Genomic DNA, 19,345 nt, shown 5'->3' with positions numbered 1-19,345 from the left:
TTACCCTATTCCATGGGCACCGGGAGGAATCGCATTAACTATCACTGCTTATCCTCTGATGCTTTGCTATCTGTAGTAAATGGCAGTGAAACTATGCAGTGTTACATCTGAAATGAGATTTATATTACCCTAAACATCAGATACCTTGTGTTTCCCAACTGTCTAGCTCTATAGTCTCCACCTGGGTGCCCTTATGTCTGAAAGGGGACTGTCATCTAGCTATCATATCTTCTAGTCATGGCTCTCATTCTTGACTAGGGACACCTTTTGGTTCTGTAGGAATAAAACACATGTCTTAAGAGGCAAGAATTTTAGAACTTAAACAGATTTTTGGTCATAGAGAAACTGATTCCTTCAACAAGTTATCAGGTACATGCCAAAAAGAAAGTCTGCCCTCATGGATATTTTAGACACAGACACACACACTGGGGAAGAAACAGAATCTCACCTGGTTTGTTTTCATTAAAATAAATAGCTAGAAAACCTATTTACTTAAGTGAAAAACAAGCCAGGTGAGGTTCTGTTTCTTTCCCAAAGTTTGCTCAGTCCCTTCAAAGTTACAACTCTCAGGACAAGGGGTGGCAGCATCAACTGCACTTCTCATTTTGGTTTGGAAGGTTTTCTCACAATGCCAGCAGTAGGGGCAGGGTCCTTTGCATGTGCTTCTGTCAGAAATGAAGGTGGGCCTTACTCACAGACAAAAGGACCAGCTGAGGAGGTGGGGTAACAAGACTGTGTCACCTGAACAGATTCTCTAGAAAGTAAAAGTTGAAACTATTAAGCTCCCATCAGATGGAGCTAATTCCTGTCTATTCTAGACCTGGGCATGTGAACTATAGCTTTCCTTGACAGTGCTATCAGACAAGAATGCCTCTTTAGAACATAACCCAGGTAGTCCCAGCCTAAGTCCTTCCTTTTTTCCCAGCCTAAGAACAGTAGGCCAACAGACCAAAAATATCCTTGGATATGGCCCTTCAAGTTATTTGCCTGGGAGAAAGATGCCGTTAGGGGCCTGAGGCAGGTCTTGGTCCACCCCTGGTTTAGTGAAGGGGCAATTAACAGTAAGGTCAGCCTTGAACTTTGTGGGCCTGGTGATGCAAAGAAGCCCTTGCTTTGCTGTGAATGCTAGCACCAAAATTTCATGCTGTTAGGGCTACATTTTTCTTTCCCTTTGACGTTTTCTTTTATTAAAAATGTTTAGTTATCCCTAGTAGTTGTGAACTGGTAGGTAATTCCTTCCTCGAGTTATTTCACCTCAGTTGTTTCACTTTAAGTTCCAATCTTTGGTACTTATATTGTAGGTATCTGCAAAGTAGGGATGATTCCTACTTTATTGGAGGATTCAGTGGAAAACTAATGTCTGTGAAAATACTTGGCACTTAATGAGCTCCCATTGCTTCAGTCCTGCCCTACTTGCCCTTTGAGGCCAAGCCGGGAAGGTCTGAAATGTTTCAAATGAAATTTACGTAAAATAAAAATAAGCACCCACAGTCACCTACCAGGTTATCCCCAGAGCTGCAAAAGGGTGGACCTAACATGTGACTTGGTACCCATTAGATGCCAACATATCAGTAGACATGCAGCACAAATTAAGTGCCAGGCTGTCCTGGAGAGAGAGCAAAAAACAGGATAGGGGAAAGAGTCAGTAGGCATCCAGCCTTGGAATCCCTCAATCTAGGGGTCTAGGGCTTACAAAGGCTGTGGATACATTCTTTGCTCCATGAACATGGCCTCTGCTCTAGCACTGGTTGCCTGGCAGAGGGCTTGCCCTGGAGTCACACTGTAAACTGACTAGATTCTGTATCACTCTGGGTGTAAATTGTGGCCCCCAGCTGACTGGAAACATTTGGGCTTGGACCATCACCTGTAGTCCTCATGTTCCCTTAAACCAGCTGTTTTCAACTTCTCAGGTGGTGAGAATGACTCATGCTTCCTTCTACCTTCATGTTTACCAAATTATTTTTTTATAACTATGTTCTACTTTTACAACAAAACCCAGAAAGCTGCTAATTAGTGTCCCCCTAACCAAAAAGAAAAGAAAAGAAAAAGGAAAGAAAAGAAAATGAAGCCTGAGAGAAAAAAAAAAAAGCACCCTCCAAGGATTTGGAGCTTGGACCCTAGAGGTCCATTGCTGTCCTACTGGCCTCCTGCCCAGGCCTGTGCATATACACTGCCAGAGTTTATCTGGAAAGCAGTTCCCAGTGTTTCACTTTAAAAGTTCCAATCTTTAGTTATTATATTGTTGCACTTAAAGCCTGATCCCTCAGACTTGGTCTTGAGAGTGTGACATGGTAATTGTGGTTTGTTCTTAAGCTGCTCTGCAAAAGGATACTCGGTCCCTGTCAAAGAACCAATGTGTAAGGGCTAACAATAGCCAGGAAGGGAACTTCTTCCTAACAGATGGGTTCATCAACCTCACCACCAGGCCCCAGTACTGCCCTCGCTGATCTTTCTGGCTTACAAAAGATCCCTTGTGTCCACCTCTGGGATTGACACCGTCTTCACTCTAAAGGCAGCCTTCTAGCTGATGTTCCAGAGTCTCTACCTGAAAGCACAGCCTTATGTGCTCATGCAGGTACAGTCCAATAACCAAAGCTCACTAAACACAGCAAGGTTTGCTTTGGAGGTGATATTCCATGGCTTTAGCTGAAGCTGATGACATGGCTGAAGTCTCTGGATTCTTTCCTATTCTCTGTCCAGTATGGTTGTCAGACCAAGAAGCCTCCTGTTCCTGTTTATCTTTGTACTAGCACCAACACAAAATCTCCCAACTCAGTTTTGTAGAATGACTTTATATAGAGGCCAGCCAAAGAGCTGCAAGGCCCTCCGCATTTGACATTCTTCTGTTCAGCTGTGCGGCTATAGTCCAAGTTAGCTGGTAGGCGGTGGTATTCTTGGCGCAAGGCCTTGTTTGTAAAGGAGGAATGAAAGAGGGCTTCGGACCGAAGTAGCATTAAGAGGTATGTCTTAAGTGTGCTTATGTTTGCACTCTGGCTGCCCTCAAGACACCCTCCTGCATTCCAGGAAGAATGATAGCTAAATGGTTCAGGTTGATGAAGCCTGAGGGACTCCTTTCAGAAAGAGGGTCTGATTCCCGCTAAATAAATTCCTAACCTAGTGGCACATTAAAGATCCCAGTCTTCCAGGTTAAGCCATTAGATCAGCTGTAACATCCCCCCAAAAGACTACAGAAGCATCAAACTCGTAACCAAGACCATCACCATGTAAAGACCTCTGTAACCAACTAAAAGATTATTTGCTTTCTCTCAGCAGAGTATACCATATATTTAGTTTTCCCAAACATGATTCAAAAAGTCACTGGCAAACAAAAGCCCAAGCTTTAGCACTAAGTCAATGGCAGAGTTCCTGACAGTCCATGTAGGTTTCTCACCCAAGGCTGAGTCCTCCGTATGACAAACAGGAAGCTTGGAGCCTTTCCTTTCAGAGCTCTTGATTTCAACCAGCAAGGAGCTAATGTTGCTGAGCTGAGAGTCATATACCCAAACAAGTTTTGTAAAGGGCACATCTCATTCACCTTTTGGGCCCAATTAAAAGAGCCTTAGTCCATGCTATGAAAGGAAACTTAAAAACCTCAAGACTGACAAAATTGTTTCAAAAGCTGGAGTGATGGTGGGAAGAAATTAAGAAAGAATGGCACACACATTTAACTGTATATTCTTTTCCAAAAGATATAAGGAAAAAAGTCATTCTTAAAAAAAATTTGTTTCTAATGTATCTTTGCTCTATGTCATATACTAGAATAACTATGATAACTTATCTTTCTCCTTATCTGACAACAGCTCAGTTTTTCCCTAACTTGATGGGAACTAAAGTAACAGGGCTACCATCTTGGCACAAGGCCCCTGTCCTATGATCAATTTCATTTACCTTTAATAGCTTTCCAGCTACTGACTTCTGTGTTCTTTTTGGGGGGGGAAGTAATTAAGTTCACTTATTATTATTATAAATATTATTATTATTTTTTAATGGAGGTACTGGGGATTGAACCCAGGACCTTGTGTGTGCTAAGCTCACACTCTACCACTGAGCTGTACCCTCCACCTCTTACTTTTCTATTTAGATAAATAAGCCCCATATACCAGACTCCTCTGGGACTCTGCAGTTGTAATAAACTCCAAGATCTAAAAATTTGATCCTTCTTAAAACTTGGGAGATCTAAATACCTTAGACATAACTCTAAATTGTGCTGTGAGTCCTTGGCTTCTCTCTTAAAATTTGAGTACTAAATGAATAAACTAAGACAGGTACTTTATTTACTGAGCACACAACAGACTTACTAAATAAGGCACGTTTAATACCTTTCTTCTCCATTACCTTCCACCTACAAGAAGAAGAATTTTTTGATCAGTTCCAGAAGTTATTCATATTCACGGAACTATTAAATTTTGGGGTATGTGTGTACAGACTCAAGGATATTTCCAGGAAGGGGAAAAACTTTGGTCTGTAAGCCAATAGTGCTTTATATCAGAGATTAGAAAGTGTTCCTATATCCAGACTTTGTTTACATCAAAAAAAAAAAAAAAAGGGTGGAAAGTGGTGAAACCTCTTCATTGGATAGACCCAAGTCCATACAAAACTCTAGATCAACTAAAGAATTTTCACACATTGGGATGAATATTAAGTTCAGAAAAATTTTTAAAACTAAACTCAATCTCTTGCTATCTCTTAAGGGATAGTACAGTTACTGGCTAAAAGACCAGACTACCTGGGTTCAAATCCCAGCCCTACTATGTAGTAGCTGGTTGACTGTGGGAAAATCACTTGATCTGTACCTAGTTTCCTCATCTGTAACATAATAGTACGTACACCTCAGAAGATTACTGAGTTTGAAATGTGATAACGTTAAAGTGCTAGAAGAGTGCGTTGCACAGAATTTTATGTCAGAAGTATTGTTACAGAAGAATTGCATCACAAATGCACTTAAACATGAATCCAACTTTGAACCAAAATAAATAAATTAGTTCTAGCCTCTTGCCATACTATACGTTTATAAAATTTACCTACTGTTTAAAAGTAAACATACCTTTTGTATGATACAACTTTGTAAATTGAAGGTTTATATCTGGTACTCAACCAAAAAAATAGGAGTCTGTTACAATCCAAGGCTGAGGAAGAAAAACTCTAAGGAGTATTTGAGATGGAACATTCCTAAAAATTTTCTCCAGTAGAAATGTGTACTGGATATGAATTTTATGCACGTGTTGAATTTAGGAGTTAAAGCTCATTAACTTCCTGCAAAGTGATTTAACTTCCTTATAATTTTCTATCAATACTTGAAATATTTCAGTTTTAAATAGGGAAAGGAAGCAAGTTAAGGATAAAAATGGATTTTGAAGTCATATCCAAATAGCAGTTAATGAAATAAGAATGTGGACTCTACTACTGCATATTGAATCTAAGAATCTGTCACTGGAGGAAATTATCTAGCAACTGTAATTTGTTTTACAGCTTAATATAAAAGTGTCACACATTTAATATGACCAAAATTACCTTTAAATAAAGCGTCTTTTGGGGGGCGCCATAATTCCAGTGAGTAAACCTTCGTTCTATCAAATGTTCCCTAAGATCATACATTCAACTCCAAAACTTCCTAAGCATTAACTTTTAAAGGGAAACATCAGCACTTATCCTTCAACTGTTAAACTTTGCTTAATAAATAGAACCTAAAGCTATTGCCATACTACAGTCCTCCAGTAGAGAAGAAATCGGTCTTCCAATAGAGGAAAAGCTGTTAGCTTACTAAGCTAGTATGAGTGTGACAAGAAACTCTTGGGTTAATGAAATAGCTGCTTTAACTACTAGAAAGACTACACAGGTGGTTCAACAGAATTTACTTGTGTATTTTCCATTTTCTATACTACTTGAAGGCATAGGATAGCTTTGTATTAGCTTTCTACAATATGGTGTTTTAAATTTATCCAGTAAACTAAGATGCAGTACAACTTTTATACAACTTAGGAGATTAAAAAAAAAATCTCCACAAGAGAAAGCAACTCAGCAGGCCCTGGTATTAAAACATTTTCCCAGAATAAACAGATATGTAATTGCATTAAAAGGCAGTTTTCAAATATTTTAAGTACACCAAGATTTCTTCCAAATATCTGCCTTGCTCAAACCAATGCAACCAACTGTTATTTATTATTAGTAGTGGGGCATGGATTTTTGGTAAATGTTTCTGGTTTTACTTTCTTATCAAAAATCTTTTAAAGTGCTATCAAGCAGCAAAATAAGTTGCATCAGCTCTCTGCTTACAGTAGAGGTGCCAATTCCTCATGGTGGAGGTGCAAATTGTGAAATCACAAAAGGTACAGTTTAACAGTAAGTAGTGCATGAAGAAACAGTAACAAGTGGCCTAAATACAGAGTTAGACAGAATCAAATCAATTATGTCTATAATTGCTCAATTGAAACTAATATAGGTACATTCAAAATAAAGCTTGAGATTATAATTGATGTTCAGAATCAAATTCGAAGAATTTCTTGATAAAATATAAATCTGTTCTTTTGAAACTGGAAATGAAACTATCAACTGATAGAGAGCTAGAGACTTATTAACCCCTCCTACATAGATAAGGAAATAAGTGACAAAGTCTCTTGCACTGAAGTTATGTATTTTAACAGCTTTACATGTAATATTCATATATAAAAAACTTTAAGTGCTTTTCTCCAATTTAAAAATCTAAAGAATTAAAAAATAAGGCATTCAATATTTGAAAAAAGTACAGATTTACAAAATGTGTATATTCTGTCATGAAAACTCCACACCAACATTATACACTTGGAAAAAAATACAAACAGGATATATTACAAATTTATGTAAGCAATAACTTAGTTCACACCATGCAATAAAAAGTACATTAATCAAGATACACAAGCTTTTGTAGGTTCTAAACTGAAGGACTTTTTTTCTGCAGAATCCTCAAAACCTGTGGCACTTAAATTTGTTAGCCTTTCTACTGAGAGGTAAATTATACACAACAATGATGAAAAAGATTAACAGACCAGTTGTCTATTATGAATCATTCCAGCTTTGTTCAACAATGGCCGAAACTCTTTTCTCATATTCTCGTTTGTTTTCCTGATAAAGCTGTGCTGCCTGGCTATTGGCTGGACTGTTTGGATTTGGTTCATCCAGCAGAGACTAGAAAGAGAGAAGAAAAATGATATTTATAGAGTTATTCTTCATATTAACGTGTCAGATATAAACCATATAAGTTATATAAAACAACAGAAATTATTCAATAAAGATAGAAATTAGTATGTCTTACATATTTTTAGGTCTAATATTTTCAGAAATGACTTGATTAAAGACAGCAGCAAGTTTCCTGTTGCTAGAGAACTTAAGCTTTCAAAACAGATAGCTCTCAACTGCTTTAAGACTGCTAATTTCAAAGAAACTGGAAAAGAATATTCTTCAGCATACTAAGATATTAACCAGGAAATAAACAGCTTGATCTGGTTAATATGTAATATTTATAAACAGCTTAGAGCAACTCACATTTTTCAAACAAACTTATTATTGTGATAGGTTTGCAAACGTCTGACAGTAAGTTGGGTAGTATGTCTTGTTTCTTTTAATCAACAAAACATTTGCATCTAGCAGCAAGGGAATGTAAGAGGAAGGCTAAAAACAATGTTTATAAGATGACCCAAATTAAAGCAGAAGTGTGAGAAAAAGCTTTTAAAAGGTCAAAAATCAAAATGTTACTTCTGCTCCTCTCAGATTCACATAATTAAAACATCCCTCACTCCACCACCCCACAAAACTATTACTCAAGGTCAACTCTGAAATACTCTGCCAGAGTGCTTTGGCGAATACTCATATTACCTTTGTTTAAAATAGAATTTCTTGGATGGGCAACATACTCAATGCTTCTCTGCATTTGGCTTTTCTCCCTATGGTTTTTCTAAGCAGTCATCTTTATCTATTTCCAAGAAGATTTTTCATTCTTCTCCACAACCTCTGGCTATGCTTTATGGGCATGAATAATACTTGATTTGTGAGAACACTCTACTTACACATGATCAGGAAAATGATTATAGATTTAATCTAATGTGGTCACTAACAAAAAAGTAGGCAGGCCTGACATCTGAAAATCAGGAGTTTTTGTCTGAGCTTTGCCACTGGTTCCCTTGGTGCTGGGAAGGTTAGTTTCCTTCACTTGGCCTTTAAATTGCTCCTAAAGAAACCAACTGTATGCCACAGAATCCTGAAAAATTATGATGCATCCTAACACATGCTTACCTGAATTGATGTTAAGATAGAAGATACATCATATGTTGGACTCCATCGATTCTGAAGGATATCTAAACATATGCTACCATCCGCATACACTGCAAAGACAACACTAAAACTGATTACATATTAACTTTGTCATATCTAACAGATAAACAGAAATTTTTACCACAAGAGAATGCTGGCCCAGTGAGAAGTCTTGAACATTAGTCAATAACTAAACTTTCTGTCTCACAGGAAAACCAGTCTGAAACTAAGGACTTTTTGTGTACCTTTCATTAGGAGGCCAAGTGAGAGTTAAGTTTTTTCAACACATACCATATAGCGAATCTGTTTAAATTCCACATTTCTAAATATTTTAAAATAAAGCTCTTGGAGGAAAAAAAGCTTATTTTCTGACACAGCAGTTCTACTCCCAGAAAGTATTCCAAAAGTAATTATCATGAACACGTAAAGTTTTATTTATAGGATGTTCATCATAATACTATACACAGGAGTGAAAAATCAGAACCTACCTTGTGGTCCAGTGAGGGGACTGGCTAACTAATGTTACAGCCATACAACCAATATCAATGTAGCCACCAGAGATGATATACAGCTACTATATGTTAACTAACTTAGAATGACATCCCCAGTATATTACATTAGTAAGCGTCCAATTATTTACATAAGGTAATTGCATTTTTTGTAAAGAATTATATATTAATATTTTCATTTGAAGTACATATGCAGTCAAAAACATTTATAAGACTAAACGCCAAAATGTTTAGTACATACCTGAAGAGATTATTAAGGATCTTATTTTCTTTACCTTTTCTTATACTTTATGATTTGTTTTTATAATAACTATGCATTCCTTTCATAACAAAAAAAAAAAAAAAATCAAGTGATTACTGCTTTAAAAGCCTTTAACATTTGGGAGGCTTTTTTTCCCTCTTGAAATGATTATGTGAAAATATAAATAATGAACATAAGTTTTATCCACTTGCCAGATTATGTATCTGTATGATAAATTTCCAGAAGTAGAATTGCTGTGCTGACAAAGGATAAATGCATTTAAATGTTATAAATACTGCCCAATTGCGGAAAGCTTCATGAAGCAAGCCAGATCACTCTACATAAATAAGGAATAAGTGAGGCCTTTTGTGGAGGAGAAGGCAAATTACTCTTAAGTACTGTCATTCCTCAGAGATCTATCCTCAGTCCTCTTCCTTCTTACCCTTTATATACCCTGGGCAATTTTATTCATGGCCTCAGTTACTATCTATGTACTAGGTTCTTCCAATTGTTAGCTTTAGACCACATTTAACTCTCAGCTTTAAGGCAGCGTAGTCAAATGCTTACTGTATAGCCCATAGGAACATGAAACTTACCAAGTCCAAAGCAAAAATCATCACCTCTGTTAACACCCATAAAGGTGTAAAATGATTTTAAAGTTTTGAGGCAGTAACTATTTTTGAGAAGTAATCCAAAAGTAAACTTGAAACTAAACATCCATTAACTGATGAACAGATGAACAAAATACAGTATACCCATACAATGGATTATCATTTAGCAATAAAAAGAAATTAAGTACAGATGTGCATTACAACATGGATGAATCTGAAAACTATGCTAGCTGAAAGAAGTCAGTCACAAAGGACCATATATATTATGTAATTTCATTTACATGAAACATCCAGAATAAGCAAATCTACAGAGACAAAACAAATCAGCGGTTGCCTAGGGCTGGGAGGCAGGGGGGCTGGGGAGTGACTGGTAATAGGCATGGGATTTTTGGGGGGAGGGAGATAAAAGTTCTAAAACTGATCATGGTGATGGTTGCACAACTCAGTGAATACACTAAAAAACCACTATATTGTACAACTTAAATGGGTGAGTAGCAGAGTATGTGAATATTTTAAAAAGATGTTTTAAAAAAGCAAATTAGGAAGTTAACTAATTAAGTACTGACAGTGGAAAAAAAGGGAAACCATGCTATTAATGTGAAGGGATAAAAAATTAATCAAATAAGGTTTCCTTATAAATCTGTTAAGGTTGAAAATCCTACACCTATACACATAGATACTGCACATACTCTACAATCTTTTCTACCTTGATTTACAGAGCCCTGCAACTACAATTTGGGTTGATTCAATAACAAGTCTAAGCCAGGTAAAGCTACAATAGAATAAATGGTTAGTTGCTTGGGAATTTCCCCAAAACAGAAACAGAAAATTAAACCTGCATTGGCTTGGGGCGGGGGAGGGGGACCTGTAAAGAAAAAGTAACTTCACAGCAATAAAGCACAAAGGCTACATTTATTATTGGGAAGTCACCTGGATTCCAGACACATGAACACACTTGTCCTCTGAGTAGGGAGCTCTCTGCTTGTAGCTAACTCATATAGCCTGCACTGCTAGACTAGATGCACAATCAAGAGTACCTCTGAAAATGTTCCTCCTGAGAGTAAATCAACTGATGGGGAAGACCACATTTAAATGAGCAAAGGTTATAAAAGGAAGATCTTAAATATTTTGGAAAATAAGTCTTTCATATAGTGACATAAATCCAGGAATATAAAAGTATTAGAAGCATATGGCAAGAAGTCAGGGAAGAGCAAATTTAATTACAAAAGAGTCACCCTCAGCAACTGTTTGTGGAAAAAAGTAATAAACTTTTAAAAGTAAAAATAGGAATGAAAGGGGGAAAAGTGGAAAATTGTATCTAAAAAAAGCCTTAAAAACATACAAACCTTTGACCTAGTAATTCCACTTATAAAAACTTATTCATGGGCATTTGAGAAGATTTATTTTCAAGAACATTCATTGTGCTGTTTAAAACTATAAACAATAGAAAATCACCAAATGGACAAAGAGTAAATAAACTATGGTAAACTCATATGCCAGAACGTTTTACAGCCATTACAAATGATACAAAAGAGTATTTACTAAGGGAAAATGTTCATAGTACATATAAAAATTACTTAACTTTACATACAATGTGATCTCAATTTTGTACATTTATTTGTATTTTTTTAAAGCTAAATTTTAAGCTACAAATTCTTTTTGGTGACTTTCACATTTCTACATACAAACAGAAATTAAAATCAGAAATTATTAAAAGAAAACTGTACTTCAAATTTGGAACCTTGGTAAGATTCCAGACTACAAAAGTATGGCCAGTGTTGACATGGAAACAACATCTAGAAGAGGGTCCTCATAATAAGTATGAGCAAGACCTACAAGGACGAAAACAGTTTTTTTCCTCCTATCATTTGCAAAGTCTATTAAGTTGCTACTTACCATTTGGATGAAACATTTTGGATAAAAACCTAACAGTTGGCGGTTTATTTGGATATTCTTCAGAAAATTCTATTACTAGTTTAAAAGTACCTAGATAGGAAACAAACCAAAATAATTACAGTAAAGACAGCATAACTTTTCCATCTCTTTATCAATGAATTCCCAATCCCAAATTGGTTTTTGCACAACCGCAAAATAGTTAGTCAATTTTGGTTTAGCACATAAACATGCTAAATATACGTCTATTAACGTACTGATAACATGTAGCAGTAGCAAGCACTTGGAGTGCAAGCACTGACGTGTGCTACTGGTGGGAATATTAACTGTCATATGTTTGGAAGGCAATTTTGCCCTAGCTACCAAAATTTTAAATGTACATTTTGGGGAACTACAAATAATTTATTACAGCTCAGAAGGGAGTGCCAAAGAATTCTGAGAGGGGATGATCACCACATGACAAAGGACTCAGACTAGAGTCATGGCCACTAATGTCAAAGAACTGTTCTGTCCCCAGTAGCAATCCCTTTAAGTACGCCAAGAATCAGAAAGCATTAGTATAATCGCCTACTGTTGGTTATAGACCAATATAGTACATTTTGGCCAGTCTAAATCATTATCTTATGGTCAACAGAGACTTAGGCACTTAAAAAAATTATGAATTTATAACAAAGTCAGTCTGTTCAGAGTGTATACAAAGAAGAGCTCCCAACTTGAATTCCAAATCTATTCTGCAGAATAACCACCATTAATAGTTTTGTGTTTGTCTTTCTGGACTTTCGTGTTTATTCACTACCCAGAGTCCTTTTACTTTGAGGAAATCCACCTGAAGACTGAAGATCCTCCAACTATAACACTTTGAGCATACTCAGTAAGTTGAAGCTTATTCCTAAAAAGTCAGTAAGTTTAAACCATTCCAGATGACACTACAAGGTTCTTTCCTTATTTTGTCAATGCAGTTTAAAAAAACAAAGCAAAAACCCATTCTCAATCTAAATTCTCAACTCCTGACTTCAGTCTACCAAGATTAGAGGCACGTATTTAGTAAAATAGTTAATATTTTATCCTCATTGGTCATAGATTCAGTATACAACCTCTACATCTTCACATTTTTTCATTGTTTAGAAATTTGGAATTAGGGAGACCAAAGATACAAACAAAATCAAAGATAACATTTAATTCACATTCTAATATATTAACAGAGATACTATGAAGTGTACAATTAGCAAAGATAGCCTTATACCTAATTATGTATTTTTACAGTTTATATTTTAATTTTCTTTAATTACAAAAATGTACAATATAAAAATTTCAGGCAAACACAAATAAGAAAGAGCTCTGCTAAAGTTTTTTTCCTCCATATTATGGGTCTCAGTACCCCTTTATACCCTTATTCCCAACCTTTCAGTGTGAAGTCCCTGAATGTGAAGTTGGGAAGAGATGCATGCAATAGCATACCATTTCATGGTATTTCCACCAAAAATAAAAAAATAATTTTTAAATATTGGCTCTTTAATAACCAGCTTGCAAAAATTCCCGAAGTTTTAAAACAATCTAGTCTTATGATCAGTATAAACTGCCTCCAGCCCACCACTGGCTATAACTATCGATATTTGTTGTACTGGAAATTGTAATTCAAGAAAATCTTAAAATATTTATTCATTAACAATTGCAAACTCATTACACATTAATCAAAGTAACATTTAATGAAAATAACTATACCCTCTACCAAAGTTACTGAGAAGTGTAGTACTGTTTCACATTTTTGCAAATCTCTTAAATGATTAGCTTAATGGAAGACAGCTGCATTCTCTTAGCAGCTTCTGCATTCAATCAGGTGCAACATGCTGTTTTGATTGAGGTGTATGAAGAAAATAGGCTTCACATAAATAGGTGAATGAAAAAGGAAGTATTTTCCCAGCCTTTTCAGATAATTGTGGATATTCTTTTTTGACACTGCACCAAAGAAAAGGTAGGTTTTTAAAGGTTAGCTGCAATGTAGAATCTGAAACTATATAAACTTTTTGCACTACTTATGTTAACAACTATTGTACATTGCATAAGTCTTTTATCCATCCACAGTTTTCTAATATTATACACTGGCTATTTGGAATATACTGGTTCAGAGTTATACAAATCTAAATGTTGCCACCATATTTCAATATATATATACACCACCACCAAAAAAAAAAAAAAAAAAAAAATCACAGTAGGTAATACTATCTACTGATCTCATCAGAGAAGTCTTAAAGCATTGGGAAGCCATCATTTTTTCAGCAGCGACAAGCATTGTCACAGTCACTTTCCTTGACCTAACAGCTCTTTGGTAACTTTTGAGAATATGTCTGCCAAATACAAACTCAAATCTAAACAACCACAGGTTGTCTGTCATTCATTAAAGTAAAAATGTTTCATGAAAAGAGCAGTAGTTCAAGCTGCAACTCAAACAACTGCAGAACTGCTTTCCCTTGAGACAGTTATCATACAAGCAAGAGAAGTGCTTTATGCATACTTCTCACTTCATCACGCAGAATATTAAAAGGACACATACTCAAGAATCAGAATCCAGTAATATTAATAATTCCTACTTTCTCATCAAGACATTTTAAAGTCAAAGTGGCATCTTTGAAAATGCAAAAAATTTCAATGACTCCCAGTACAGTTTGGTGCCAATGTCTTGATTTGTGCTGAGATGCTAAACTGCTCAGATCCAGTTTTATCCACTAATCCTTTTGTACCATCGGTGCAAATGTCAATAAACTGAAAAAGGCAAGTTATGTCTTAGTATTGGTATGAAAATAGTTTTATTTTTAATTTTTTTTTACATTTTTTAATTGAGTTATAGTCATTTTACAATGTTGTGTCAAATTCAAGTGTAGAGCACAATTTTGGTATGAAAATAGTTTTGATCACATGGAACCCCTGAAAGGGTCTCAGGGACCTTAAGGGTTTGGACCACCCAGAATACCTTGATATATATAGTATATATAGAGTAAAAAAGCAAAACTCCTTAAGTATCTCTTTTCAACTCACCCCCCCATCTAGAGGTAACCACCGATAGCCGTGTGGTATATAGCCCTTTAACCACACACACACACACAGACACAGACACACACACACAATCTTGCATGAATGTATTTGTAAAAACGTGATGTTACAACATACATTCTGCAACTTTTCTGTCTCCTCAGACATACATCCAGATCTTTAATATGCACATAATATCCTAGAGTCTACATATATCATAATTTGCTTAACCATTTCTCCTACTGAACATTCAGATTATCTCCTTAAAAACACTTCTGCAATCAATATCTGTAAAAATACCCTGGGGTGGGCTAATTCTGAAGCCATTTTGATAATTAAAACAAACCTGTTTAACAATTTTTTAAAATTCATGCTAAAGTAAGGGAAAATCTAAGTACCTGGTTAAAGATCAATTTGAGAAAATGAACAATAAGTACATATTAGAACTAATTTTCCACTTTCCTAGCTCTTGGTGAAAATACTGAATTTAAGATGAAAAAGATTCTGCAGAATGCCAACTACTTATGGGTGTCAAATGCTACTGTATGTGAAGCTACTGGCAGCTATGGGTGATTAAGAACAATTTCAGCTCAGTACCCTATCAATAAAGTTAGAAAAGCATTATTATCTTTCTGATGTTTACCTCAGGGACACCTTTAGCATGCTACAAGGTCATTTAAACTATTCTCAACATAGACTCCACCATCTATGCTTAGAGTTCTACAGCCAAGTAACAAAGTAACAGAGGGAATTGGCAATGAAGGTGATCAAACAGATCTGGGGAGAAAATACTTTATAAATTCTCAGTATTATTTATTTTTAATTTGACCTAATAACAATACAAAATAGTCTTAAATAGATAAGTTGGTGTTAAAATTTCCTACTTAAAGCAGCCTTTTAATACTATAGAAAACATCGAGAATGACTTACCATCTTCAAAGGGTGTCCCTTCTGGTCTGAAAACAAGAAGATTTCTGATTAAAGGAGGACTTTCGTTCTCTTTTTTCCTGATTTTCAAGCACGGAAAGGATAAACTCAAGCAGAGAAAGAGGGGCTCATTCTGATGATTTGTGGAGTTTTTAAGTTACTGTTAATTTAATATCATCTTAGCCCTGGATTTTTATGGATGAGGCCATAAAGGGTAACTTTCATTTTCTAAGTTTTCCTTTAAAGGTGGTTTTTACAAAAATCAAAACCAAAAAAACTTGTCATAATTCTAGCACAAAAAGAATTCAGTTCATAAATACCAGCCATTTTGTAAATGTGTGTACTCTCAAAAATCTTACTTTCAAATACAATTTACATCAGTAAGATGAAAAATCAATACCCTTTAGTTTAAGATAATTACGACACCAAACCAAAATGTCCTGCTTTTTCAAGAGAGCAATAACTCGTGTTCAAATTGGTTAAATTTAATTGACATCATCAAAAAAAGCCAGTCTCTTTTGCTCAAATCTTTTCCTTGACGCCATATCCCAATTTCATATTTCCTAAGCAGCAACAAGTTTAATTATTACTTGCAAGGCACATTCAGGATCTCAAAGACACATGATAACAGTCTGAATTTAACACAATCACTTTACTTTAAAATGGTGAACTATGCTCATTTTCCCACTAGTCTTTAAAGTAGACTCTTATAACTGATTCAATGGCAACGCAGAATTCTGTTTACAAAAGTATTCCTTTAAGGTTTTAGTGCAAAATCCTAGTTTAAATAGAGTGAAAGAAAACCAGATCCAGTTCAGGAAAACCAAATAAAAAGCATAAAGAAATTTTAAATTAAAAAGCATATATGCAATATATATTACATACAAAATTTAAGACTGCTCTCAAAAGGCTCCATTCAGTTATTTCATACTGGGTTGCAAAACATTTTTGATTTAATTTTTTGCCATGGTGGAATCTCTCAATATTCTTGGTTCCTAGCCTTTTTACAGTTCCAGTAGAGTGCAACCATAAATATTTGCTTGGTACATTTTGTACAAAGTAATTTGTATTTCTCCTTGAGCTTCAAATGATATTTTTATCAAGTACAACCCGAAGTGATTATAAAATCGTAAATTTTATGTAACTACCAAAACTCTTACCAGAATCTTTTTTTACCTTACAGTTTCTGTAAGATCCCTGATTCCACCTCAGCTCCCTTTCCTAGTTGTTATACATTCACTTTTCTTAAAGAATCACCACATCTACCATTTGTTATTTCTTTCAACTCACCCAAATATAACTGCATTCCATTGCATGATGTTGTTTTCAGATGGTGCACCACTGACACCCACAGGTGGGTCCTCTTGCAATCTAGAAATCCAGAGTAGAAATTTTAAAAGTTGAACATTAAGGTCACTAAGAAGACCAAACAGAAAACCTATGGACTCTATGCCATCTATTTTGAGAAACAAACTAAATCCATTTCCTTATTCTTGTGCTGAACTGGAATAAACCGTATGACTTAAAAAAAAAAATCAACCAGAAACATACTTATTAACTATCTCTCTAAATTATATAAAATTCCAAAGGATGTGAGAGTCATCCATCTTCAGATATCACCAAGGTCAACGTATCTGTTCGAGAACTGCCTTCAACCTAAATAAATAAATAATAAATAAAACCTCAAGTGCAAAAAATATCTTTACAGAACCATCAATTTTGCTGCTGTAAACATGGGAAGGCTGCGTGAGTCCTAACTGCAGCTACTTGTGCAACATGGCCACCAGTGAATCCTCCCCCCAAAACAAAACCCACCTCAGTGTAAATACTAAATAACTCAAAACACATACATTTTAATCAAAAACTAGTTTTAGGCAGAAGAGTTACTTAATCCCATTTGCTTCAATTAGCAGTATCTTTTAAAGTAATCAAGCTTGAGTTAGGTTTTCCTTCAGTCTCTTATTTTAAAAGCTCTGCACTAACACTAAATCTACCTTTCGGATCAGGAGACTCAATACAAAGCTACCTTCCAACATTTGTCATAGTCAAATTCTTGTAACCAAAGATCCGTGGAAAACTACCAAAGGTGCCAAGTGTATAACTTAGAATTAAGCATAGAATTGCAGGGAGAAACCAGGGTAACAATGGCCATGAACTGGGAAATTTGATTATTTGAATTTCACTCATGGGAACGAATCCGAAATCTACTGGTTTCAAGCTTTAGAAGACGACTTTTGCACCAAATAGAGCATCTTTTAGACTGTCATCTCAGTAAAAAATAAACGCTACACAAAATATATACATACACACACACACACACACACAATATATACATATGACACTGTCATGTAGCATGATACTTTGAAATTAGTCCACAAAAAATTGTTCTTTTTAGTCAACCTCAAGCAGATTAGGCCAGTATTAACAGAAGCGTTAAAGGACATGCTGCCTGAGCCCACGCAACATAAAGGCTAACTTGCAAATATTTTCAATGATAAACTGGCCAAAGCCCCAAACAATGGCTTCCAAGTGTCTCACCTACGGGTTTATAATGGTGAACTGGAAAGGTTACTTCCTGAGCGGCTAATCTTAAGATTTTATACTAAATATTTCTTCTCAATCAGGGCAGGTCTCCCTAGAAAAACACTTTAAAATGTGCAGAGGATCGCAATGTTGAGTTTTCTCAGTTATTTTTCTCCTAGTACCTCGAAGTATTCAATCAAAGAAAAACAACTGAAAAAGTCACTTCCTTCTCGCTAATCTCTAACACCATCCAACAAAACCCTATTTTACAGGAGGAGGCCCAGGGAGTATCAGGTTAGCTCCAGTCTCAAAGAAGGCATTTTTCCAAACTTTGGAGGCTATAGATAGGGCTTTCCACATCAGGCCACAGAGCTGAGTTCCAGAAGGCACTGGCAGCCGGGGTTGCCAACCCAAGTCCCACGTTTCTAAGCCAGTTCTCAAGGTCCTTTCAGGAGGGCGGGGGAGAGTCTGGTTTCGGAGGATGGGTTAACAACCTCCGGCCCTCGCGCATCAGACCCCACCCTCACTGCTGAAAGAATGGGGAGGAAGGGGGGGGTTCACCCCAACCCCGGCCCTCGAAGACAGCAGGGCCACCGAACAAAGCTGAATGGTGCAGATACTGGGGAGAAAGCTTCTGCAAGAGCTCGGCTTTAGAGCAAAGGGAGGGGGCACCGCAAGGTGCAACAGCAGGGGATGAGGTATGAACGCCCGGACGAGACGACGGGCAACTGGCCCTAGTGGTGGGCAGCAGAGAATCCGAGAGCAACCCACAGCCATCCTTTTACTTTTTTGGGGTGGGGACGGGTGAAGGAGTATCGACATTTCTTACGTCGAAAAAGTGAACAAGCAAGGATAAGTGACTGCAACCAGGGGCTAGCACTGGGCTTCCGTCTGTCCCGCTGGGCCCACAGCGGCCCTCTTAGGGTCATGAGGAGAAGGTGTCCTGGATACCCGCCCTGCAGCCCCGCAGCCTTGGGGAAGAGCCGTCATTTAGGCGAAGATAGAGGTCCTTACCGCTTGAAATCCCGCATAAGCCTTCTCCGGGCCGGGGTCGACATGCTCCACAGCTACCCCGCGGTCAGTCTGAAAGAAAAGAGTCCCGCGCAGCCCCCCCCCACCCCCCGGCGCGGCGGCCGAATCACTGTGGGTCACCGCCGCCGCTGAGGCTGCACAAACAACCCTGCAATGACGTCTCCCTCCGCCGCCTCCGGATCCCTCCGCCTTCCGCCAATACCATGGAGTGAGGGGTGGGGGGGGAAAGGGACGGGACATAGGAGAGCTCGTTATGGGAGCCTTTCAGCAGAGAGCCTATCCATTTTGGGTTCCTGAAC

The 19,345-nt window shown here is 36.8% G+C and overlaps 1 protein-coding gene across 1 annotated transcript; it reads right to left on the bottom strand.

The window, feature by feature from the left end:
- Positions 1-6,612: 6,612 nt before the first annotated feature.
- UBE2B (ubiquitin conjugating enzyme E2 B) lies at positions 6,613-19,196 on the bottom strand. Its single transcript, XM_010971621.3, has 6 exons — positions 19,029-19,196; positions 16,782-16,862; positions 15,495-15,520; positions 11,541-11,630; positions 8,266-8,354; positions 6,613-7,161 (listed from the first exon to the last, which is right to left on the bottom strand). The coding sequence occupies exons 1-6, from the start codon at positions 19,070-19,072 to the stop codon at positions 7,033-7,035; spliced, it is 459 nt and encodes a 152-aa protein (XP_010969923.1). The 5' UTR covers positions 19,073-19,196; the 3' UTR covers positions 6,613-7,032.
- Positions 19,197-19,345: the final 149 nt, after the last annotated feature.

The sequence above is a fragment of the Camelus bactrianus genome, chromosome 3, assembly GCF_048773025.1.
Source record: "Camelus bactrianus isolate YW-2024 breed Bactrian camel chromosome 3, ASM4877302v1, whole genome shotgun sequence".
In the NCBI taxonomy this organism is placed as follows: Eukaryota; Metazoa; Chordata; class Mammalia; order Artiodactyla; family Camelidae; genus Camelus; species Camelus bactrianus.
Note: the sequence above shows the minus strand (reverse complement) of the source record. Positions and strands in the feature narration are given on the sequence as shown.